The sequence below is a fragment of the Mustela erminea genome, chromosome 11 (genome assembly GCF_009829155.1).
Source record: "Mustela erminea isolate mMusErm1 chromosome 11, mMusErm1.Pri, whole genome shotgun sequence".
NCBI lineage: Eukaryota > Metazoa > Chordata > Mammalia > Carnivora > Mustelidae > Mustela > Mustela erminea.
This window is the reverse complement of record NC_045624.1, coordinates 29,483,645-29,509,348: the sequence shown is the minus strand read 5'-3', so window position 1 is coordinate 29,509,348 and position 25,704 is coordinate 29,483,645. Positions and strand designations below refer to the sequence as shown.

The following is a 25,704-nucleotide window of genomic DNA, read 5'->3' as shown; positions in this document are numbered from 1 at the left end:
GTTGAGAAATTCTGAGGGCAAAGACCCAGTAAATTATGAACCATCACTCAGTCCAAGCCCACCAGGCTCCCAGATTCACACACTTAACCACCCAGGGAGACTGTTCTCAGAAGAACTAAGTACATGTTAGAACCCTTCCCTTCCCTGATTTTTGTCAAAATAGTCACCTTTAGAGTCAGGGCCTTAGCTGCCTAGAAATAATTCTGGGAATCTCTTTTATAGTTTCCTCAGCATAGTGGTACTAGATTTCCAGTATTCTTCATGAATACTGTATCATTGTCCTTTATGGATAGTTTTTTTTTTTTTTTTTTTCCCAAAAACTATCCCTAACCATGACTGTGGATGCAAAATCCTGGTAATGTAGTGTAACTATAAAATATTATGAGAGATTTGGGTGCAGTTCATAATGGGCTTTGTACATAATTCCAGAACAGGATTTGAAGTATGCTTTTTGAACAATGTTAGTCTTTTAGTAGAGTGTAAAATCTCATAAAGTAACTCTTAGCATCACCGAGCGTGTTGTGAGAGAACATGTTCATGTCCGTCACTGCAGATCCTCGTCCATGTGTGAAGAATCACATGTTCAGCCTTGGCCTTTCTTGCTTCTCAGAATCCCCCATGTTTGGAAAGGTGCCAACATGTAACTGATTATCGTAGAGCATAGAACAGTCCAGTTAATATGAATATATGGAACTGATAACTCAACAAACAGAGGTTAGCAAAAGGCACCCTCTGAGCAGTTGGAGTCTCATGTAGGGAACACCTCTGGCAAGCAGAAATGGGGAAATTTTAGCCACAGTTGATCCCTCCACCAGAGACTTTCATGCACACAACTGGGGCTCTGCCCACACATGACACTCTTTCTCCCGGGCACATGTGTACATTGTTTAAAATAACAAATATCCTACAAAAATCTTGGTTTGCCAAGACCCATCTATCTCCATTCTAGAAACCTCTTCTCTGATAAAAGAATTCATTTCCTCAATGTAAAAAAAAAAAAAAAAAGCTTCTATGTTGAAACTGTAGGAAGTACAAATCAGATTTTCAAATAAAATGAATGCCAAAATATCTGCATATCTGCATTCAAACTTTGTCATCTGCAACAGACAAATCAGTAAAAAAAAAAAAAAAAAATTTAGAATAATTCAGAAAACCTTTTGCATAAAATAAATAAATAAGATTTTTAAAATATTGAATAAGGTATTTAAAAACCATGTTATTTATATACCATAACTACTAGAGAAATTAATAAAACTAAATGTAATAACCTAATGTGTTATGTGCAGCAAATAGTCTGTGATCAGTAAACTGACCAGAGCTACCATGAAAGAACAATGCGTATGGGACTAAGTTATCAAAGAATATTTCCTATTTTCCTTCCCAGAAATTAAAAAAGCAAAGAAACGGAATAAATATTCAATAAAAGAGTTTAGTTAAGAGAATTTAGGTGTATCTGGAATTGGTGATTTGACAAATATCATATTTATGAAACGATAGCCAGCTTATTCAATCAAGCAAATAGTCCATTCAGTAAAAATATCAGTCAGACCAAATAATAAGAAATATTACAGGGGTGCCTGGGTAGCTCAGTGGGTTAAAGCCTCTGCCTACAGCTCAAGTCATGATCTCAGGGTCCTGAGATCAAGCCCCGCGTTGGGCTCTTTGCTCAGCAGAGAGCCTGCTTCCTCCTCTCTCTCTCTGCCTACTCCTAATCTCTCTGTCAAATAAATAAATAAAATCTTTTTTAAAAAAAGAAATATTGCAAAATGTTTTTTAGACCATATTTTTTGGTGTTTCATCCCATTTTCAACTTCAAGCTCAAGTGAAAGCATGAAATATGTACAATATGCATTTGACAACATTCCCCTGAGCATTTAGGGACATTGTCCTTCTTCTAGGCTCTTCCCCCCGTAAGTATTCCTGCTTTCACTACCTGGCCCCACTCTTGAAAAGAGTGCATCATTTACCCATTTCTAGCCATCTTTGATCACATCTTAACTAAACACTGACCTGTGGGTGAATATAGAACTGTGACATATCTCCTTCACCCCCACCACTGGTAATTGTGTTTGAATAGATTTATTTATCCACTCAGTTATTCAAAAAGTATTTATTGAGTAGAAAGTGTTTGCCAAAATAAAGCTGAGTTGATGCAATGACATTTGGTATGGTTGATATTTTAAGGCAGGGAACTACCCTGCTTGAAGATACAAATCACACCAGTCTATCATCTGCATATTTACAAGGCTAGCTTGTAAGTAGTTAAGTATAATAGTAATAGTAATTATAATTATAATTTTTGATAGTGCTAATAGCAAAAACAACAATACTCTCTAGATTTTCTAGTATATCCCAGGTGCCTTATATATGTCATTTATATTTTCACAATCAACTCACTAAAGAAGTGTATTATTTCCGTTTCACAGATGACATACTTATGCTTACATGCCTATTGATTAAAGTCTAAGACAAGGAAATTCTGGCATCATTAGAGCTATGTCTCTTTAGGGATTTTTCTTATAGATAATTCTAAATACAGTGAGCCAATGAGCCAATGTGCAGCCAAGGTACAATGTAAGTGAATTTTTTTACTTGTCACATAAAGATGTTGACATTGATACAGAAAGTAGTTACCAAGACTCATTTATCACACTTTACTCTGGTGGTTCTCAAGCTTTAGATTCATTGGAATCATCTGAAGAGCTTGTTAAAATACAGATTGTTACACCCACCCCCAAAGCATTTGATTCAGCAGTGTGGGATTACAGTTTGAAAATTTGCATTTCTAACAAGTTCCCAAGTGATAGTGATACTGTTGGCCTGGGAACCATACTTTGAGAAACATCTGTCTAGGACATTCTTTAATGTCCAAATCAAATAATTTTATAGCAGTCTAGAATAATTAAAACAAACAGTACTCTGCTATAGTCTGAGTGTGATCTCTCTTAGATGATACAATAGTAAAAAGTATCACTCAGTTCCTTTGCCATATCTCTGTGGATAACTAGATTTTTTATCTGTGGTTTAAGAACCCCCATTATCAACACTTGTAAGAATCTGGAGGTTACATACTTCTTGATATCCACTCCGTGTTTCAGCCTTACTGAGTTACCTACTTCCACCCTCAAGTCTCCATTCCATCCCCACACCACCTAATGGAGCCACCAGGCAAACTCCTACTCAGGGTGCAACACTCAGCCCACATGACAAAAAATGTCCCATTACCATTAATTGCTCTATTTTCCCTTCTATTTCCGCAGTTTTATGCTCATCCTATTATCATGTTTTACACTCTATTCTCCCTCTCCATTGTTCTGAGTGCAGTGCCAGGCATAAATAGCATTTAATGTTTGTGTAATAAAGAAAGAATGAACAACAAGGTCTTGTTCACCTTGACAGTGTCCTCCATTCCTAGCGTAGGGTGGACATTCTGAGGACCAGTTGAAAGCAATATTGGGAAGTATGATTTCTATCTCTGGTGCCTTCTTCCACCTTCTTTCAGTTCTTACCTCTTCCCACTTAGAGCTAACTCTCGTTGCCCTCTCTTCCACTGACCCATCCAGTGTCCCTTCCACTGACCCAAATACCAGCACTGTTTCTACCCAGCCCTGACTTCACCAGGATTCACAGAGCTCCAGAGCTGGGTGGGGATCTTGTACTATCTTCTTCTGATTTCCTCCCTCTGTCTCTTTTTATTAGTATTTGGCACTAAATTGTCTCATTTCTTTTTGATAAGATTTTATTTATTTGTTTATTTATTTATTTGACAGACAGAGATCACATGTAGGCAGAGAGGCAGTGGTCGTGGCGGGGGTGGGGAGGAAGCAGGCTCCCTGCTGAGCAGAGAGCCCGATGAGGGGCTCGATCCCAGGACCCCAAGATCATGACCTGAGCCGAATGCAGAGGCTTCAATCCACTGAGCCACCCAGGTGCCCCTGTCTCATTTCTAGAGGAGCTATTTACCTTAACAAATGGAAAGATTCCAATAAATGCCTTAAATTTGTAAAAGCTGATAAAGCTAAATATGATACCTCCACATAAGGCATTTTACTAAACCTTAAATGAAAGAAACAAGTCCAAGTAGAATTTCCAGAATAGATGGTACAAGCAGTATGTGGGCTGGTGTTTGAGGAGTGAGGAATTGCCTCACATTATAAAAGAGAAAAGCTTTCGCAACCTCACTTTGAAAGCTACCTAGGATACCTTTATTTTTCAGAAGTATTGAAAGCAGTTTGTGATCTGGCAGCAACATGGTCCAATAGCTTTTCACAGTCTATCTCGTACCTCATTTAGAAGATAGATTGCATTGAAGAACATTGCTATCTCAAGCGTTTTTGGCTTATACTCTACATATTTCTCTGACTGGGTCCCCTGCCTCCGGTCCAGAGACTACATTGTAAAGTTTATGTAATGTCATTTGGTACAATTAAAAAACAATCTACTTGCTGAAAGCTACTGAATACTCCACAATAAAAGGGTTCTGTGTCAAATTAGTTTGAGAAAAATTATATACAACACCCCCCACTTTTGTCTTCACAGTGAACATCCACAATGTATGTTGTAAGGAATCCAATAGCAGAGAAACCTGGTTAACCTCTCAGCATGTCCCAAACTTTTTGTGACCACAGAACCAGTTGTTTGTTTCATTTGGCTGGTTTGGATTTTACCCATAACCCTTGAAACCCAACCTTGAGAAATCCTTCTGAGTTTAGAGAATTAAGAAGAAAACTGAATTTATGAAGAATTGAGACGCATGGGGACATGGAAATGTGCTTAGACAATTTATTTTTCCCAACACCATCGGTGTTTCTCAAGGCAGATAAAGGATTCAGAAAATAACTTCAAAGCTATTTTTTTTTTTAAACCCAGACAATATAAGCCTTTATGTTTAATTAAAAATTTGGAAGCCTCCTACTTCCCAAATAAGCTAAAGTATTTACTGAAACCTTCCTTTCAGTCCATAACATTTGCTGGTACTTGGCATGGTCAAGAAGTTGTATTTCCTACAAAACTGGTGGGGGGGGGGAGGGGGGAGGGGGGAGGGCTGCAAAGAATACATTTCCTCTTACCAATGGATAGTTTTCTTTTAACCTCCCATTCACATAGCCGCCATTGCCAAGATCGTCATACTGAGTGGATCAGAAGTAAAGTGATTTTCTAAAATATCTTTGTAAAAGAAATTTCCTCAATTACCTACCGAAAGCAAAGATGTAATCACAGGTCATAAAAGCTAGCATTATTCAACAGACATTTGGTGTGGTGTACCACAAGACCAATTAAACCAATTAACTCATACAGTATTGTTGTAAAATGAAAGAAAAGTCGTGATTGAAATTGAGATGGGAGGTTTTTTCTATCGTCGTACATGGCTTAGCAAAATGGCTATTCTGTCTCTAAGACAACTGCTTCTTTTTCCCTAAGCTTAGAACTCCTTCTGTTGCAGCGGTTACCACCATATGTATAGGCTTTCCAGTGCAGGAAATCCATGTCATTTTCCTTTGCTGGACAGAATTTTTGGTTAATGTAAATAAATGTCTCATTTATGAAAAAAAGTGTTTTTTTCTAAGGATTTTATTTATTTATTTGACAGACAGAGATCACAAGTAGGCAGAGAGGCAGGCAGAGAGAGGGGGGGAAGCAGGCTCCCTGCTGAGCAGAGAACCCGATGCGGGACTCGATCCCAGGACCCTGAGATCATGACCTGAGCCAGGGCAGAGGCTTAACCCACTGAGCCACCCAGGTGCTCCCCCCAAAAATGTTTTCTAATACAGCTGCCAAATGCTTGGAGAATGACATAGATGAGACTAATAACTATGATATAGGCAATATAATTACATTCAGTAGTTGCCGAAGAAAGGGATAAAGGAGGGGGGGGGGGGAAGGAGGCAGGTAGGGAGTGGGGAGGAGAGTGGGGAAGAATGAGACCAGGAAAGACACTAAATGTTTCAGAAGACCAGTGAGACTTTAGGATTCAAATTTCAGCAATAATCCTTTTCTGGAAACCAAATGTATATTTAAGTTACTTACTTCTGAATTATTACATCAATCCAAAGTCATTTTCAAAATGTGCTTGTCATTTCCCATTGTTTTATCAAGACTGGCCTGAAATCCTGGCTGTGCAACTCAGCTTTTGAAGTTAAGAATTTCCTACCTTCCAACTTCATTCTCTTGTGTTGTCTCGGTACTTGGAGGGATCTAAACAGTATACTGGCAGCAAAGAGTGAAATTGGTCTATTTTTCGTATCATTTATAAATATGATCTTTGAATAAAGTTGTTATTTTAACCTGGAATCAGCAAACAGGAAGAATAAATTCACAGAGGAAGAGAGAAGGGGTGGTGTTGAAGCCCGGATGATCTCCTAATGCTATTTTGAGAGCTTCAGACGTCTCAGTGCTATTCTCAAACCCTGTCAGTGGAAGGCCATCTTGGTACAACTTTGGAGGGAAGTTTGGTGAAACCTATCAAACAAAACATACACGCACAGCCTTTGATCTAGGAATAGTTCTGCTTCTGGATATTTGTCTTACAGATAAATTCATCACGATGTTCAAGGCAGGCAGTATAAGCAAAAGAAGCTTTCAAGATTTCATGGTGGTTGACTGGCTAAATAAAGGATGCTTTATTCAAGAGTCTATTATATATTTGTAATGAATGATGTGGGTCTATATGTGTAGATATGGAAGGAGTTCCAAACTGGATTAAATGAAAACAGCTGAGTGCAAAGGAGTGTGATGCATATTGTCCCAACTGTAAAAACATGTGTGTATACATATATGACTACACACACACACACACACACACACACACACATACACTTTTGTATGCCTAGAAAATTTCTGGCAAGATTCTCTAGAAATACTACCAGTGGTTCCTCTGAAGCACAGAATTAGGGCAGCTCCAGGGTCCAGAAACTTACTTATTTTTGATGCACTTTGTATTAATAAAATTGTTGTCATATGTATATATTCATTTTCCATTAAAAAAATCTAGTTAATGTTTACATTTTTATTAGAAAGAACATCTCAGGGCTTGAAATTACAGATAATATTTATCTGGATGGTTTAGACAGGGAAAAGGAGGAGTCTTTATGGGGTAAGTCTGTAAGAACTTACCAAACTATTCCAGTTGCTTTCTTATGTACATTTGCAAGATATACAATCCTACAAACCGAATGTTCAACCAAAATAGCGCCCTCCAGGATGTGAAAGCCAGACTCGTTCCGTGACTCACTCCAGAAACAACAGGAGTTCCGAAGGAGAATGAAATACCAGAAATCTGGCTCAACAGTCGGTTTGCTCAGTACTATCACGTTGGTGATCTTTCTGGAACTGTGAACAATTGAAGTAACCACCCTATAAGCCCTCTAAATTGAAGAACATTATCTACTGCAGAAATGTTTTAAAATTTTAAAAATAATGTTATCAATCTCCTTGGACTGGCTCACTATGCTCTCATTTCAACAAATTCAAGAAATAGAAATCAGATAAGCATGTTCTAGCATGGACCAGTGTCAGTAGAAAAAGTGGATAAATTATGGCAGGGGTTTTTTTAGTTTTTTTTGGTTTTTTGTTTTTTTGGTTTTTTTGAGACTCCATGTTATTCAGCATGGAGTCAGTTTGCCCAATTTAACAAAATAATTGCAAAAAATTGATATTTGGGAGTGCAGTTTTTTTGATTGTTTGTGTGTTTGTTTGTTTGTTTTAATCTTTCAAAAGGCAGAATGGAAAGAAGAAAGAAGGCGGCAAGCAGGCCATTGGTCCTTGGAATGTATTTGCTGTTTTTAAAAGGACATTAATTTAAATGAAAATGATCTGGAAGCTGGTTTGCTAAGTCTTCATTTCATTAAGTTACTGAGATTAGGATAAGTGAAAATATAAATAAAGTAATACTGCCGTTTTTCTCTTAACACAATTGACAGAAACAATAATGAAATAAACTTGATCTTACTCTAACGACTTAATTACAAGTCTTAAATGCATAACCCAACTCCAAAGTAGTTAATTGATCTTACTGAAGAAGTTAAGGAAAGGACAGTACTCCAATGGTGAAAATTTAATTTTCAATAATTACATGTGAAAAGCTAGCCTACTTTAAAAACTGTGTATGCTAACATTAGCAGGAGAGAGGAGTGCATTCACTGAAGAAAATAATCCATAAGTATTAACACAACATTTCTTTTTTTCTGGCTTCTAGAAAGCCAGACTCGCCAGGATCCGGGCAGCCAAAACCGGAAGCGCCAATGCTTACATGCAGAGCAAACGGAATGGCTTACTCAGTAACCAACTGCAGGTACCGTCAAGCATTTCACTTTTTTTTTAACTGTTCGATTTATTAGTGTCATATTGATTTACTTCTACTTAACCATATAATTTTATTGTGGGTAATTAGGAAAATGGCTACTCAAACAACAAAATTGTCATTTTTAAATAACCTGGTGCTGTACGGTCTTACTGGCTGTGGCAGGTTAGGGCCCAGGCTATGAAATATTGCCGGTGAATCGTGACTCCCATTCGTGACTGGGCAGTATTTCTGTACTGCCTTATGTAAACAAGAGAAAGCTTAGAATTCTCAACTCAAATACCTATTTTTCTTTCAAAATTATTTATGTTCCTTAAAATTCATTTGAGTGGGGTTAAGATGCCTTGTTTTATTTCTTAATGGAGAGGGAACCCTCCCCTTCAGTGTTGTAAAGCTCACACGGTATGAAATCCAAGGGAAACAGTAACTTTTACCTCAAAACTGTCCTTTAATATTTAGGATTCCAGTCATCGTGCCATCAAAATATCTTTTATGTAGGTGAGCATGATCATGGTTTCAGGATTATCTAAATACTAGATTAAATTTTATTATCCAAAAAGAATAGCTTCCAGACTTTCAAAGGTAGTTGGTAGATGAATGAGTAAAAACTATTTAAGTTTTCAATTCAGAGAGGCAAGCCTGAAAGACCAGACCGCTAATGTGACAGGAACATAAAGGCTGATTGCCAAAATTAAAAGCAACCGCACATGGGTTCCTTTTTAGTTAAAAAAAAAAAAAAAAAAAAAGAAAATGCTGCCATTTAATCTCAGGAAATAGGCTAGATCTCTCTGTGGAAATGGGTAGCTGAGGTTCCCATTGTTTGCAAATAAAATAGAAAGCACTTCTCTCTTCTGTGTGTTAACAGTCCTCAGAGGATGAACAAGCCTTTGTTAGCAAATCCGGCTCCAGCTTTGAAACCCAGCACCACCACCTGCTTCACTGCCTGGAAAAAACCACGGTAAGGAAAAGGCATGACTATCCGCCCCTCTACTGAGACAGGAATCCCATTTGCTTTTGTGAATACTTAGTGCTTCCAAGTATGATTTCACTGTCTACATTACTGGAAAATATACTAAAAATGAAAAAAAAAAAAAACCACGGATATTTGAAATTGCTTTGAAAGACTAGAGTGACATTTTAACTTGGAAAGTATTTTAAAGAATTATTTGAAATAGTTTTATCTTCAGTGGTTATCCTAACTTTAGTGTGAAATATCAGTTTAATGCAGATGGAAAGTTGTTTCCCAAGAGCTGACTGCAGGTCCTAGAATATATCATTTTTCCCCTGATGATGAAATGCTGATTAAACAAAAACCAATGTAGTTCAAGCGTTGCTGACATTTAGATAAAAGGAATACCAATAGCAGTAACAAAAAAATAGAGACTAACCGAATATAAGCATTTCTTTCCCTAACAGGTTGTAATGAACAAGACAGGTAATTAAAAACTATATGCTCCCATAAGAAAAATGACACAGTTCTTCACTGGCAAGCCCCTTGGAGCTGAGGCTTGAGTCTGCATTTCTCCGCTTACAAGCTCTCAATCAGATCTCCACATTAGCAGAGGTACCCATTCCTTGGCTGGCTTGTCCAAAAGGATCACAGTCTTTGACCACAAAGCAGAACAAAACTTTCAAACTTTCAGCATATTTGAATCAGGTCTGCTCACTCACTCCCCAGAGGTATATCCTTATATTCCCAATTCCAACAAATCGCCCATGCATTTTTTTTTCATTTACCTATATAGTCATTCAACAGATTTGTATTGCTTACCTACTACATGTTAGACAGTGAGCCAGACCCTAGATGCGCCACGAAGTCAGGTGTGGCCTTTGCCCTCATCAAGGCTCCACGGATGGGACAAAACACCGATATTCCTGGAGAAGGGTCATGAGCGCAGAAGGAAAAATGGGGCCACAGTGCAATTACACAAAGAAGGCAGAGCCATGAGAGGACAGCATCAGATAAGGCTTCCTGGAGGAACTTGCGTGGAGAACCACAGGAAGACTAAGAACTAGTTTGGCAAAGAAAGGAAGGGGCTAAAAGATGATGGGGGGGGCAGGCTGGAACTTGGCCTTAGAGGAGCTAAAGAACTTGAGGGTGATCAGAAGACAAGGAGTAGAGTGACCCAAGAAGAGACGGTGGAAGTCTAGATAATGGCTAGGCTTTGGAGGCATGTGAAGAATTTTGATCTTTATCTCATAATAAATGGAAAATTATTTGAGGGCTTTAAACAAGGTAGTTACATGATTATATTTGCCTTTGTAACTAATGATCCATCACTTACAGGGTAAGGTCTGTAGCTTAGGATAACTCTTTGAAAGGTAAACGGTAACATTAATAGTCAAATGTATTTATCTCCATGCTTTTTTATTTTCATTTTTTACTATTATACCTTTTAAATAAAAAATTATTTGACACCAATTACTATCATTTAAATTAATCTACCTACAGAAATAACTAGCAGCGGAAAGACTTTTCTCACTTACAGTCACTGATGTGATAAATTAGAATCTCATGCATTATATACTTGTATTATGTGTGTGCGATGTGCATTGTAAAAGAAGAAAACACCATGTGAATCCTTTGTGAGCTATATTTTTTCATAAAATTGGATATTGAAATTCATTTTTTAATGAAACTGTCTTGTCTGGTCATATGATTCTCTTGACTTTAAACAGTGTATAAATTTTGTTTATTTCAAAATGCTCATCTCAGCAAAGAAATAACAGAATGAGTAACGAAAACAGTCTCTTTTTGCTCTTGGCCAGTGAATTGCTTCAATTGTTTTGCTAATATTTCAGGATGAGAGATGGTTTCGTGGAACTTGGCATGTGCAAAGCCTTCCATTACGAGATTATTCCCACCTACACAAAGAAAAAAAAAAATAGTAATTGAAGTCACTCTCCTGAAGTTCAGACCCAAATGTTTTCCCTTTTATTTATGAGGCGAAATTCTTACACAGGCACTTTAGGAAGTGAGTCTTTATTAAATATTCTAAAAGCAAAATTTGCAGTGTGGTTTTTCTAAAATGTGGCATATCAAATGATGCCCAACACTGTGTTCCTCTTGGCTAGAAGAACTCCGAATAGAGGCAGAGGTGGTGATATATCATGAAGATAAGAAGGGAGATCTCCGAGTTCAGGGCTAACCCCTTCTGGATTAAACACAAAGTGGGCCATTTTGCAGTATTTTGTCTGTTTAACTAATAAATCACTTGTCTGTATGCTGGGAACTTTAGAGGAGTCTCTAAAGAAATACAAAGTATCTTCAGGATCTCATTTTCTAATTAAAAAATGTTTTCAATCCCAGGCGAAAATATTTGCTAATATATAACAGTCTAATTCTGGGCATTCTATTAAAATAGTGTCTTATCTATGATTCCAATCTGTTTAAAAAGGAAAAGTCCATGTGAATTAACACATTCACTATGAGCACCGTCTTACGTGCATTTTCAAGAGTTTTTTTGTTTTGTTTTTGTTTTTTTAATTTTTTCTCCCGCTTTGCTTCTTCACTTCCAGAAATGATGTTTCAATTCACAGGTGGTATTTCAACATGAAGTTAGTCCATAAAGAGATCCTAAGTCAGCCCGTCAATGTCCATCTCAAGGGCTAACTAGGGAGATTTTATTTTCTCGCAAAAGCCAGCATGAGGTGGCTTCGATATTCCGGACTTTATGAAAACGGTCTCAGTTGCCCGTGGGATCGTCTCAGGGCACTGGCATGTTGGTTTTAAAAAATAAAGCCGTCCGTTGCCTTCCTTAACGTTGAAATGCGTTTCTGTGCCTCCTTCTCGTGTCCTCCCCGCTCCGGCCCAGAATCACGAGTTCGTGGATGAGCAAGTCTTTGAGGAAAGCTGCATGGAAGTTGCCACGGGAAACCGGCCTTCGAGCCACAGCCCCTCTCTCTCTTCACAACAAGGGGTCACCAGCACCTGCTGCTCACGACGACACAAAAAAACCTTCCGCATCCCGAACGCCAACGTGTCCGGCAGCCACCGGGGCAGTGTGCAAGAACTCAGTACCATCCAGATCAGATGTGTGGAGAGAACCCCGCTCTCTAACAGGTACCCGAGGTGATCTGTGTACACACACCTGTGCCCCTCCCAGAGCGTTTCTCCACCTGCAGGCATGCTGCTGCCTCGGTGTATTTGGCAATTTGGGGTATGGGGCGAGGAGCTGGGGCAGGCGGGGGAGGAGGAGGGGGAAATACTTTGTATTTATTTTGAACAAATACACCTTAGAAGCATCCTAGCATCCAAATCCTAGTTCCTAGGGTTTAGAATGAGTCAGGAGTAAGTTTGCGGGGTAGAAAGAAGCTGAGATGGTCAGGCATGCACATCTGTACATCTGCCTCATTCACTCTACAACTTTTTTTTCCTATTTGAGCACACGGCTTTATACCCAGGAGCCCCCTACGTAAATGCAAGGACCCGGAAAGGTAGATAGGCAGCACTACTACGGAGACAAATTAAATTGACACTGATATCATTGAAAAGTACTCAGCAGCACCTAAAAATACATCAACACCTTCAACCTAAGAGTGAAAAATAAAACCATACCTACACAAATCTCTTGAATCAATATACAATTTTGATCATAAGGATTTTTGGGGCCACGGCAAACACAAAAAAATCAATCCAATACAAGAAAAGATAAGTAAAAAGCTAAACTCGTTCACCTCTGGTTCATTCGTGGATAATTGAAGTGAAATTTTTCTATTGGCATTTTCCTTCGCTTCTCATTCTTTGCTATTTGTTTTTACCACAAACAAGTACATGTAATAAAAAGTAATCCATTTGAACTATACAACTCATTAAAACGATCAATTTCTGCCAACGTAATTTTGCTTTGTTCCCCAAATTAAATAGATATGTTTTTATATTAACAATCCATTAATTCAGTGCTGCTCCTTTGTTCTCACTCAACAATCTTTGTGAAAAACCTGGATGACATTCTGAATTCAGGCTGTGTTGATTTACATAAATCAAATGTCTCTGGGACCAGAATATTAAATTTTGGAACAATGAAAGATTTGTGTCTCTAAGATATTCTACCTCTGTATTGTTCTACATCTGTTCCAAAATTAAGTAGAAAGCAGAGAAATGTTCAGAAAGAAAATTTTAGGACATAAACATCTTAAATAAGATTTCCATGAAAATAAGGTAATTAGAGTGGAGTAATTAGCACCCTGTGTGCACCCTCCTTATTCCTCTCCCCTTCTCCCTTCATCCACATGGAGTGTAACACTCATGCAAGAATACCACTTGGGAAAATCTTGAATTATTGGTAATGGCTAACTTTCTGGAGATTCTTAAAATTGGCTTTCACTAACTGGAGAGCTTTAAAGGCATCCTCTTTCCCCAAGAGGCAGGATAGTAAAATGACCCTGTGGTCAAAAGAACTGAGACATATTCACAGGTCATTGAGGTACATCCCTTCCAGAGGTCCTGTCTTAAAGACAACTATTTTACTTTGCTCAACTCAGGCTTTCCAAAACTGACCTGATTCTCTTCCTTGCATTTTTGTAGAAAACACTTTGAGAAACACCAACTGAACCAAATTGAGCTGGCTTTTAGAGACTCGGTTAATGTTAATAACCTGGCTAATGTTCACCTCAACACACATTAGGTTTGGTCCTTAGTTTTCAAAAAATCGTGGTGACTGGTCTCGGATATTTAACATGTTACTGATAAATATGAAAACACATCCCTCAATTGTAGGAAAACGTTGTTTAAGTAAACAGCTTACTTTTTAAAAATCTATTTCTTCCTCATCAGCCGATCCAGTCTAAACGCCAAAATGGAAGAATGTGTTAAACTAAACTGTGAACAACCTTATGTGACTACAGCAATAATAAGCATCCCAACACCTCCAGTGACCACCCCTGAAGGAGATGACAGGCCAGAGTCTCCGGAGTACTCAGGAGGCAATATTGTCAGAGTGTCTGCTTTGTAAGACAATTGGAACCAGGTCTAAGAGAATTTGAGCTCCGGCTGTGGAAAGAATTCCAATGTGGAAGAAAGAAGAAACAATAAACCTTTTGCAGATGAAAAGAGCAAAGCAAGAAGGTTGGCTGCGAAATAAAAGCAAAGCTTCCAAACTTGAGGATGGAAATGAAACCACCAAATGGCATTTCTAGACACAGTTTGACCTGTTCTACAGAGGAAGAGTCTGTGACCCTTTGACTTTGTGAATGAGCACAATGAAATGCCGCCTATCGATGCTTCTTATGATCTGAACTCTTTTTTTAATAAAATAAATAAAACAAATCTTTGAACATAATGTTCCGGTTGAATGCAAAACAAAAAAAAATATGGAAAACATTTTGATAAAAATTTTTCCTGTTAAAACCATGAACATTGGCTATGATGAAGATTATTACATATTAAAAAAAAAACTATGACACATTTGTATCGACTGAAGGAAACCATCATAATGCATGCTAGAATTCTTTGGAGCAGTGATTTCAGTGTCCTTATGTTGTCTTCAGAATAGGCATGATAAACTATAATTGTAGAAAGGGGAATTTCTGTGCACTTACAACAAGCTGATTGTTCATGTTCCATGGTGGGCTGTGCCAATACACTCCTTTTAGAGCTGCGGTATTTATCATGGGGATGCTCATTAGTAAATCTAAAGTGTTCAGATAGTTCAGTATTAATTATTGTTTTACCTTGCACCTAGATACTGTTACAACTGCAATAATTCATTGTACACCTGTTGTATCAGGAATCAGGATTTTTTTTGTTGTCGTACTTTCCAGATCTTCATAGATAATGGTAAGAGCCACGTTCATAGAAACACTTCCGGTGTGGCCAGGTTTTAGATAACTTTTTAATCCGAAACTGTTGTGCCATAAATGTTTTTCAGTAATAACCTTTGGTCCACTGTGTCCCCGTGACAGTGCATTATCCGTTCTTGGACTTCTATAGCGCCTTTCTATTGGGTTTGTCGTCATCGACTGGACTAACGTTTTGTAGTTCAAATGACTTTCCTACTTTTGTATTCCCTGACATATTATCTTGTAAGTAGATTACTATCATCAATCCCCTTGTCAAAAAATAGGAGAAAGGAGTTGACATCTATGACTGCTCTCTAACCTCTTTGCTGTTAGGGAAAAAAGCCCAGACACTGGATTTTTCACTATGTGTTTCAGGCAAAGAGTAGGCTGGGATTATTATCACAAAATCAGTGATCCCAGAATCTTGCTTGATGTATTATTTATTTTACTTTAGATCTTGAATACTTTTTGAGAATAACTAATGTGAATTGAAACGCAGAGATAAACTTGAGTGCTCTATGTAGCAATATTTGATGAAAGCATGCTTCTACGCCATTGGAGAAGGCAGCACAAATTTACTGAGAAAGGTTCCTATATACTGCAAGGAGCAGTTTTCTCCACTAAATCAGGAGGACAGGAATTTGATGATGCAAAGTTGATCTCTGTGTACATTTAAGTGAAAAGTCTTTATACCTTTTCACCTTTAAAATATTTCAGCAGACATGTCTGCACGTGACAGTGTAAAAAAGTTTTATGTCCAATGAAAAGTTTTGTTCATTCCAAACCACCACTGTAAGAAATAAAGTTTAGCTTCCATACATGGAAAGAATGAATAATTATCCCTCTACTATAGAGATTTTAAAATGCTTATCATAATTTATCATAAGAAGGAATTAATCCAACCATTTTCAAGTAAAGCCAGAAATTCTTGCTTCCCATTTCTAGAATAGCTTCTAGAACAGTGCTGTGCACATGGTAGATCTTAATAAACATTTGCTGAGTAAAAGTAAGATACACTCTACTATCTCTTGGGAAGAACTGGCTTCATTCCTAGTATGTCTTTTAAAAAGTTACTAATCTTCCTGGAGCGTGAATATTAATAATTATATTAACACCTGCCTCATGTCACTTTATGCTTCTAGAGCAAATATAGTGAAACTTCTTTGATGGCATTTGTTGAAAAAAACTTTTTAAAAAGTAGACTAAGGAAACCACAATCGGGAATACTTAGGTCTTTTGATTCCCAATGAAAAGTTCTATTTTCATGTTCTTAATACTACATTTTAAAAAATACAGTTAGAGTATTTCAGTTGACAATTCTGCCTCCTTTTTGACTTATCATTTATCCCAAGCTATTAATTTCTTTAGAGTTTTGGAAAAGAAAAAAAAATTTTTTGGTGTTTTAAGTGATTTAAAAATATACTGTGTTGGTGGTGAATGACTATTGATGACTGTGTTAAGTGCATCTGTATTGTAAGTGAAATGTAATTATTTCTGTGTACCATATGGAGTAACCAAGGTCATTGTTTTTGACAATTTTGTTTGAAATTCATATATCTTATTTCAAAGGATAGCATAATATCTGCATTATGCTGGAAAAAAAAATAGACCTTTGGAGAATACTTAAATAAAACATGTGCATGCTTGAACAGGACAGCATGGTTGGCTGTTGCTCTTTTTTCTTCGACTTCCTTCCCTTCCAAAACCTAAGATGTGTCATACCCATATTTGGGAGAACTTTGTAACATGCACAAACACAGAACCCATTGATTGTGAGTAACACTTAAGTCTAGTCCAGATCGGTAGAGATAGTAGATTTCTGCCAACAATGGGAATTTAGGAGGAGACATTTTTAAAAAACAGTTAATATTGTTTAAAGATAAAAGACTGCCACTGTTTAGATAATCTGCTTTGGGAATCTCTTGGCAAGTACAACTCCATAGCTACTAACTAATTTAAGTGTATTACGAGGTTTTGTTGGTCAGTACCCAAAAGAGGTAGCATGGTTACAACTAATTGTCTTTGTTTATGTGATACTTTTAGATATTCTGTGAAGAGTGTGACCTGGTTTATTAGCCTACACCCTACATGCTACATGCCTTTTGGACAGTGCACACCACGAACCTTACACACTTCTTGACTATCGCTACTTGAGTTAAGCAAAGTGAGGTTCTGAGGTAATAACTTTGGTCGGAACTCAATCAGATTTTTTAAAATATTTATTTATTTATTTATTTGACAGAGAGAGAGAGAGAGAGAGAGAGAGATCATAAGTAGGCAGAGAGGCAGGCAGAGGGAGAAGCAGGCTCCCTGCTCAGCAGAGAGCCTGATGAGGAGTTCGGTCCCAGGACCTGGGATCATGACCTGAGCTGAAGGCAGAGGCTTAACCCACTGAGCTACCCAGGTTCCCCCCTCAATCAGATTCTTAGTCAGAGATTCTTTTCTATTCAGGGAAACAAAGTGATTTATTTGTCCAGTTGCATGTTTGTGTATGTATGTATATTTGTACATATTTGTTCAGATATATACACATCGATTTTTATTCATTTTTTAAGATGTTATTTATTTATTTTTGGGAGAGAGAGATAGCTAGCACAAGTGGGACAGAGGGCCAGAGGGAGAAGGAGACACCCCACTGAGCAGGGAGCCCGATGCAGGATTTGATCCTGGGACCCCGGGATCATGACCTGATCCGAAGGCAGACGTTTAATTGACTGAGCCACCCCAGTGCCAGATTTTTATTCACTTTTTAAAAACGTGCTCATCTGATGATATCTCTTCAGGGGGAAACAAAAAGCAAGGGAAAGTTAAGAGATCATTAGAAGAGGGAAAAACAGGGAGTAAATCATTTAGTACAGAGAGTGATTTTAAATAGTGATAACTGGTGATCTTCTTGGTGGATAGGCCCTTTTATTTTCCCTTGTTAATTCTTTTCTTTTATAGTCCTTGATTTATTGAGATGCCAATCCTGCGTTAAGGTTTAACACATCTCCCTATTCCTTCAACTGAGTTACAGTGTTGGCTTGGAAATAGGCTCCAGGGAGTTATATCAATGTCTGCCGGCACCATTATTCAAAAGAATAAAAAGGGTTCTTGATATCAAATACATGACTCCTCAGAGTTTCATAAGAAAGGCATCTCCTCTTCCCTGGAGTGTCATCAGGTGTTTGTTTTATTAACTCACAGGTACAAAAATGGTTATTGCTCTGCACCGTGTAAATTTCATCAGAATTTTCAACACAATTGCATAGACACACTGTATTTTTTGGAAAAAAAAAAAAAAGAGCTTAAGTTGGACCTACATCAGCTGGTTGTGTTTAGGGTAGTAAAACATTCTCAAAAGATATTTTACTTTTAAGGAATTATTACTTTTGAACAGCACAGTTGCTTAAGACAATTATAAAATATGTTTATTGCCAAAAGCTTTTAGTGGGAATAATAGTACATCCATACCTTCTAATTCTTTGTTCTCTACTGTCCACTTTTTTTCCCTCCTTTCTCTTCAAACATTAATCATTCCTTTACTAGATTATTCTCTCCCTTTCTCTAATCATTCCCCCCTCTATTTTATATGGAAACCTACTAGGTAACTACTATCTATTCTACATATAATTCAAATTCTTGAGTCCATCGCATGAGCCAGACATTGTGATGGGTTTTGGAGATTTGGAGATTAAAAATCCAAACCAAATCATCCTCGAGGAATTACATACTGGAAAACAGCCCGACATACTCTGTTTTGCACTGCTGTTTACAGTCTTACACTACAAGTAGTTTTCTCTCTGCCATAGTAGCAGTCATTTTTTTCTACTTCGATCTCCTGAAAATGTGTTTTGAACAGAGGCTTCCTCAAGGTAGTATTCTTCAAAGTACTTTCTAAAACCCTCTCATAATATAATTAAAACCCTCTTTCTTTAGGCCATGATCGTCTCTCCATGGGAATGCAGGGAAAGGGCACATGAATCCCTACCTCCCGGCCTGGAGAAAGATTAGAAAACTAGATAAGGCAAAATAAAAGAGGAAAGGAAGCCAAACTTGACATTTACAATTTGATTGTGATAAAAAACTAGACTTCCCTAAATTTCCCTTCTGTCTTTCCTACCAGAGCTTCAGGCAATCTAAAGAAAGCTATTAAAATAGTTTTGCAAGAAGAGTACCACATAACACTGCTGTGAATCCTAATGCCCCATTTCGAATTTATTCATCTGATTAATCCCATTGAAAGATCTGAGAGATACTCTGACAACAGACCTGGGGAGTCTAGAGAGAAAGCTAAGTTTATCCGCAGCAGCAGCACTCACCATTAAGGTGGGTCCAGGTGGTCAGTTCCAAGGGATGTGGCTGGCTGAAGAAGGGTATTGAAGGGTGGATACCAAAGATGTGGAGAGAAATTTGGAGGAACCCCAGAACAAAGATGGGGGTGTGACAGGGGCTACAAGGTGGTAGAGAAGCATCCTTGGGCTTTGATTCTAAGTTCAGCCTTCTTGATTTTGATCGAGTTAGTTTTGTTAGAGCTACAAATGGTAACGCCAAAAGGTATTTATCTTAATCTATGACCAGTTTTTAATATTCAAGCATCAACAAATTGCTCAGAGGTCTCCTGGGTTCCCTGTACAACAGAGAAAAAAACCCTAAAAAAACAGAATAAGGAAGTGATACTGAGAAATGGGAAAGATTTGAAAGAGCCAAGTATCTACCCTCAACCTTGGGTAGATGAATTATAAATTTCCCAGCCAGAGGCACTGGATACACAATTTTCTTTTCTTTTCTTTCCTTTTTTTTTAAAAAGAGAGCATGAGCGGGGTAGGGGAGGTGGGCCAGAAGGAGAGGAAGCAAGAATCTCAAGCAAGCTCCACACTTAGCAGAGAGCTGGAAGCAGGGCTGGATCCCGGGACCCAAAGATCACAACCTGAGCAGATAACAAGAGTCCAACACTGAACCGACTGAGCCACCGAGGCACCACTGTATATAAAATGGTCAAAAGTAAAAACGTCATACATAAGTCTACATAGGACTTAATCTGGACTTGGTAAGCATTCTGTTTATTCCCAGCCCACCTAGTAAGGAACCGATGTACAAACCACAGAAATAAAACCCAAATGTGTCCTTTCCAATACACAATTTCTTCTGTAGGTTTGTAGTGAACACTAAACAATAATGATTATAACCATCATGAAAAGATAACAATGGTAATAACGACTGCTAGCTTTTATTGTGTTCTAAATATATACCAGCACATTGCTTCTTGGGGTTCGATCCATTAGGTGATGGTGCGAGCCACATTTCCTTTCTTTTTTTTTTTTTTTTTTGAGATTTTATTTCTTTGACAGGGAGATAGAGACAACAAGTAGGCAGAGCAGCAGGCAGAGGGAGAAGGAGAGGCAGGCTCTCTGCTAAGCAGGGAGCCCGATAATGGGACTCAATCCCAGGACCCTGGGATCATGACCTGAGCCACCCAGGTGCCCAGGAGCCACATTTCTGTTGAGAAAACTTTTAACACTAAAAAACAATGGCTCTGGATATTCTAATTCATATGCTATACATTTTTAAATTAAATCATGCATTTCTATGATAAAATTCTATATTATAGAAATATACATTCTTGCTCTTTCCTTTTCTTTTTTTTTTTTTTTTTTTTTTTTTGCTTTTGTTTTTTGGTGTGAAACAAAACTTCTGGAAGATGGGAGCAAGAAGAAGCCTATGTCATTACCAAAGACAATTTTTCTTCCCGTTTTCTTTGTTCTAAGTTTCTCTTATCTTGAAAAGTGTGCTTCTAATAACTATTCCTGATTGACCATTGATGAATTACAATAAAAATGGAACCTAGCTGGGAAATACATCAGTGTCCTAATTGACAAAGATCTTTCCAACAATTCCATAGCACAGCATGCACACTGAGATAATTTTCCAGAAACAGAGAGAACAACCATTATCAGGGCACCTGGGTGATACAGTCAGTTAAGCATCTGACTCTTGGTTTCACCTCAGATCGTGATCTCAGGATCAGGGGATCAAGCCTCATATCAGGCTCTGGGCTCAGCATGGAGTCAGCTTGAGATTCTCTCTCCCTCTGCCTGTCCCACTTGTGCTCACTCTCTTTCTTTAAAATAAATAAATGAATAAATCTTAAAAAAAATCTATTCTCTCCAATTGCTCCCCTGTTGAACAAGGTCTGCCAAAATGTTCAAGGTTGTTGATCAAGGACATAGTGCTAACTATAACATTTCATTGGCCCATAGTCTATGTCTTAGAGGCTTATGATAACGGAACAGAAATATTTTGGAATTAAGGTCAATAACCACAATTCCCACCCTCCATTATCTTTTGTACCTTCTTCAGATTCTTGCAGGCAAAAATTCCAGAGGCTGACCGTGAAGTGCATATTGACATTTAATACCTCATGCAAAATAAGGTACAGAGAGATTTGGATAGGCAAAATAACCGCATACTGCAGGATCCCAAATTAATATGATACAATTTAAAATATCCTTGGAGTTTTACATTCTCACAAAGAATTCCAAAATTTTTCTGTAAGTCCTTGTTATTTTTTTTATTTGCTTCTAATAAAATAGAGAACTTCAATAAAGGTGTAAACACAGACATTTGATTTATATAGAACTGTAGAAAATTTAATGTACCTTTTAAAATGGTACTTGGGATATAACTACTTGCCATAAAACTTCTTCTCTGAGCTTCATCGTTTGCTTGTTTTATGTTCCAAAATAACATTGGGCTATTAATAATATCTCTTTACCTCCCATTTCAATCTTTCCTACTTCTCAATAGGTAAATGTGTTAGTCATAAGTATTAAAAGTGTGTTCAAAACTTTCCCATGAAAACTTGAGTTGAAACTAGGATTAAAAAGAAATGTATAGAAAATGTAATATTATATAAGTTTTATCATTGTCAAATCCTACTGATGGTGATAATGAAGGGTAAAAATTCTCATTTCTTTTTTCTAGGTAGGAATATACAGCAGGTAAACCCTAATATTAAAAAACCACACTACATTTTGGAAAAGGAGACAAATATGCATATAATATCAAATGACTCCGCTAGTATTGAAAATGAAATGCTTTATTCATCCAAGTGTGGGTGGGCCCACTAATGAGAGACTAAAAGAAATGCAGCCATTTGTGTCTTACAGGAACCTGAACCCACATACTGTTTGGAAGATGCGGAGTTTGAAAACCAAATAAATTTAACACCGTATCTGTTTCTTTGGCTACCTTACCTGGTGTTCAGTTCCTGGGCCAAGATTCTGAGAATGTAGTTTGCTTGTTCTGCATTTATTTACTATTAGACATAGACTATGAATTTTGTAAGATTATCTGAAATTAGTCCAAATCATTTCCCCCATCACCTAGAGCCTTGAATTATATTAAGTATCTCAACATACATTTAGACTGAATGTTAAAATAATTACAATAAACTCAAATTCAGTTCAGGCTATTAATCAAAAAGTAAGTGTGTAAAATGCTTCAGTTTGTGTGTCTGAGAATCTTTGATTCTGGTTAAGTATATTTCTATGGTAATTCCTGACCCAAGTCAAAACTTAAACACAAATTAACTTTATAATTGCTCTTGTTTATTTTTAAATAGTTGTGCTTCCCTTTCTCATAACAGAGAAGAATATATTTGATGCCCAAAATATATTAGAGAAGGAAAGCCTCAACAAATGGCTTTTACAATATAAAGGAAAGACAAACAAATAAGTGAATGCAAGCATCCAATGCATTTTTCATAATAGGAACATGTAAAGTAATATAAAATACTACTATATGAAAAATAAGTTCTTAAGAAATGTCTTGTATGTACATTTCTATTTTTAATCATAGATTACTCTATAATTTATGTAGTAGTTCTGTTATGAAATCTCTTTTATGTCTCCGATAAAACTCAGGAGGGAAATGTTAGAGGGAGGACTACGCACACATACACACACACATACACACACTGAAACGGGCAGAATGTGGAGTTTCATTTATTTCAGAACCTGATGAGATAGAACTTTAAGGACATTTAAGGTTACTTTCTTGCCAGTAATCATTGTATCTTCTGGTGCATTTTTTTTTCTTTGTTGATTGTAGAAAATTATAATGTAGCTATGTCTAGGCTTTTAAATGAATCTTCCTGAAAAGACGGATCAAAAAAACATTCTCAGGATTACCAAACAGCGTTATTTTTTGTTTGAAGCTTAAATATGAATGCCTGAACTTGCATTAATGAGTACAAGGAGAAAATAAGATAGTGGTGAGCTTGAGGGCAGACAAGAAACTTGCAAATGTATTGAGGATCTGTGCCTTTTAGGTTACTTTTAAGTAAAGCAACAAATAGATTTCCTTAAAATTTAATCCATTTCTTAGATAAATTTGTTTTAAATATAAAGGTGACTATATCTTATAGTGGAACTGTGAAAAACTACCATTATTTTATTGCCATGAAATGGAAGAGGACACCAAGAACTGGAAATTCTTCAAAATGCATCTATGAGTTTCTATCCTCTTTTCCTCCCTACTTTTTAAGTGGCTGAACCACTTTCTTTGGGTTCCATAATTTATAGGCTATGTTCTCCAGTCCATGGTAATCACTGCATGTCACAGTCCATGGAGAACTGGGGACATGCCAAGGGGAAGGAAGCAAGTCCTCTCATTCAGGGGGCTGTTAATGCATCCTGAATATTAGAGGGTGAGTTGCAACTCCAGAAAATTGTCTTAAGCTCCTGAATGGGCAGTATAATAATGTCTGCAGCTTAAAATTAAACAAATGTCAAGAGATCTACTAGCGAGAGATTTTGTTTTAAGAAATGGTCTTGCATTACACTTCAGCTATGACAAAAATAGTACTGCAAGGGGGGCGGGTAGTTGCACAGTAAAGCTCGGACTGTGGAGGTCACCTATTCCTGATAAAGAAATCTATCTGTTGCTTTATTTAAAAGTAACCAGAAGGAGGTCGCCATTCTACTCATTGACTTTCTGTGTGAGCACATTGTACATTCCAGGCACTGTGCTGGGCGCTGGGCTAAAGGGACGACAAGGTCCTGCTCCTGTTGGTGTTTTAGGGGAGGAAAGATCGTTTTCCCTCTACTTTCTGAGTTCTTAGCTGAGACCCCCTGTAACAAAGCACAGGTTAAGACGAGAAAAATAGACACATTCATTTATGAGTATGCCTCATACACACATGGCCGAGACACAAAGAAAGTGAATAACCATCTGGGGTGGCCTAGACTTCAGGAACAGACATCACCCCAGTGGGAAAAGAGGAAGGGTAATGGAGGTCTCTTAGCAGATAAAAGTAAATGATATTGAGGAAGGAAAAATAGGTAGAAGGTATCATCATTTGTGACGAAGTTTGTCTGAAGGGGGTAGGCAGGTAAGGGGAATTCAGAGGAAGGCTCCCCCTCATTTGCTACTGTTCAAATGCCTGCAGCTCAAAGTCATCAACATACCAAAGCCGAGTAGCTGGGAGTAGCAAGTCCTGACCGCCTACAGTCAGATTTTGGGGTGGTGGGTTCTGCTACCCTTCAGGATTCATAGTCTACTTGTTGACTTGGACCCAAAACAGGTAGAAATAAAATTAAGCAAACTAAGTTCATAGTGAGATGTGTTCTAGGAAAAAGCATATATAGTGTTCAGCTCAGCAGATACAGTGTTGTGGAGGGAAGGTGAGCAGAGGGAGGGCTTCATATGGTGTTCAAGGAAAGGCCTCTAGGAAAAGTTGTGTGAGACCTGCAGAAGAAAGAGCTCCAGGCCTGGGAAGCGCATGTACCTTTGTCCTGGGAGTGTGAAGAACCAATCTGTCTGACTTCGGTGAAATTTATGGGTTTTAAATTTTCCCTTCCATTCCCTGTTAATTCAGTCCTCTATCTGATTTGGGGCCAGATCTTTCTGGATATTTTAAAGGAATCAATAATTTATCATTTTTCACTGCTATTTTTTTCACTTTCCTAGTGAAGTGCCAAAATAAAGGTCTATCAGTGAAAATGACAGCTAACATTTATTCATTAAGCAATCAGCACGAGCCAAGCCTTTCACTTCCTTTCAATTTCTCTGTAACAACCTCCGAGCTGGTATGAGGATAACCATTTGCCAAGTGAGGAATCTTAGGTCAAAGGAAGTTAAACAACTTGCCCAGGGCCAGGGGACTGGTAAATGATTAAGATGGAATTCAGCTCCAGGTTGAATTCAGAGCCCATGTATTTCCGCCTCTAACAGTCTCCCGTTTTGTCAACAGTAATATTAAATAGTACTAAATCTGAGTACAGCCCACAACTCTGGATTTCATCTCTTAAAGGCAAGAAGTTTAGGAACATCTTGTGACTTGCTTCTACTTCTGTTCTTGTGTTTTCATCACCAAAGTGACAAACACGATCCCAGTCAGGACAGTACTCGCATCTGGTTGAGAAGACTGACCACGCAGCAAATCAACAGAGAGAACGTACGCCCGTGGGAAGTGGCACAACAGGAAATAACAGAAAGGACCACAGGGAGGTCCTCAGTTAAGATTCGAAGTTCTGAAAAGTTCTCTGTGAGGAAGTGACACTTATGGGACCCAAAGGAGATGTGGGAATTATCCAAAAGGGGGAGACACACATCCTGGAAACAAAATTGCAATCCCCAAGATA

The 25,704-nt window shown here is 37.8% G+C and overlaps 1 protein-coding gene across 1 annotated transcript in view; it reads left to right on the top strand.

The window, feature by feature from the left end:
* The window catches only part of KCND2 (potassium voltage-gated channel subfamily D member 2), a 489,988-nt gene extending 474,914 nt beyond the window's left edge, over positions 1-15,074 (top strand). Inside the window, exons 3-6 of the mRNA XM_032305064.1 lie at positions 8,195-8,290; positions 9,165-9,257; positions 12,115-12,362; positions 14,076-15,074. Coding sequence (XP_032160955.1) covers positions 8,195-8,290; positions 9,165-9,257; positions 12,115-12,362; positions 14,076-14,253 — 615 coding nt within the window. The 3' untranslated portion in view covers positions 14,254-15,074. The remainder of the gene's footprint in view (positions 1-8,194; positions 8,291-9,164; positions 9,258-12,114; positions 12,363-14,075) is intronic.
* Positions 15,075-25,704: the final 10,630 nt, after the last annotated feature.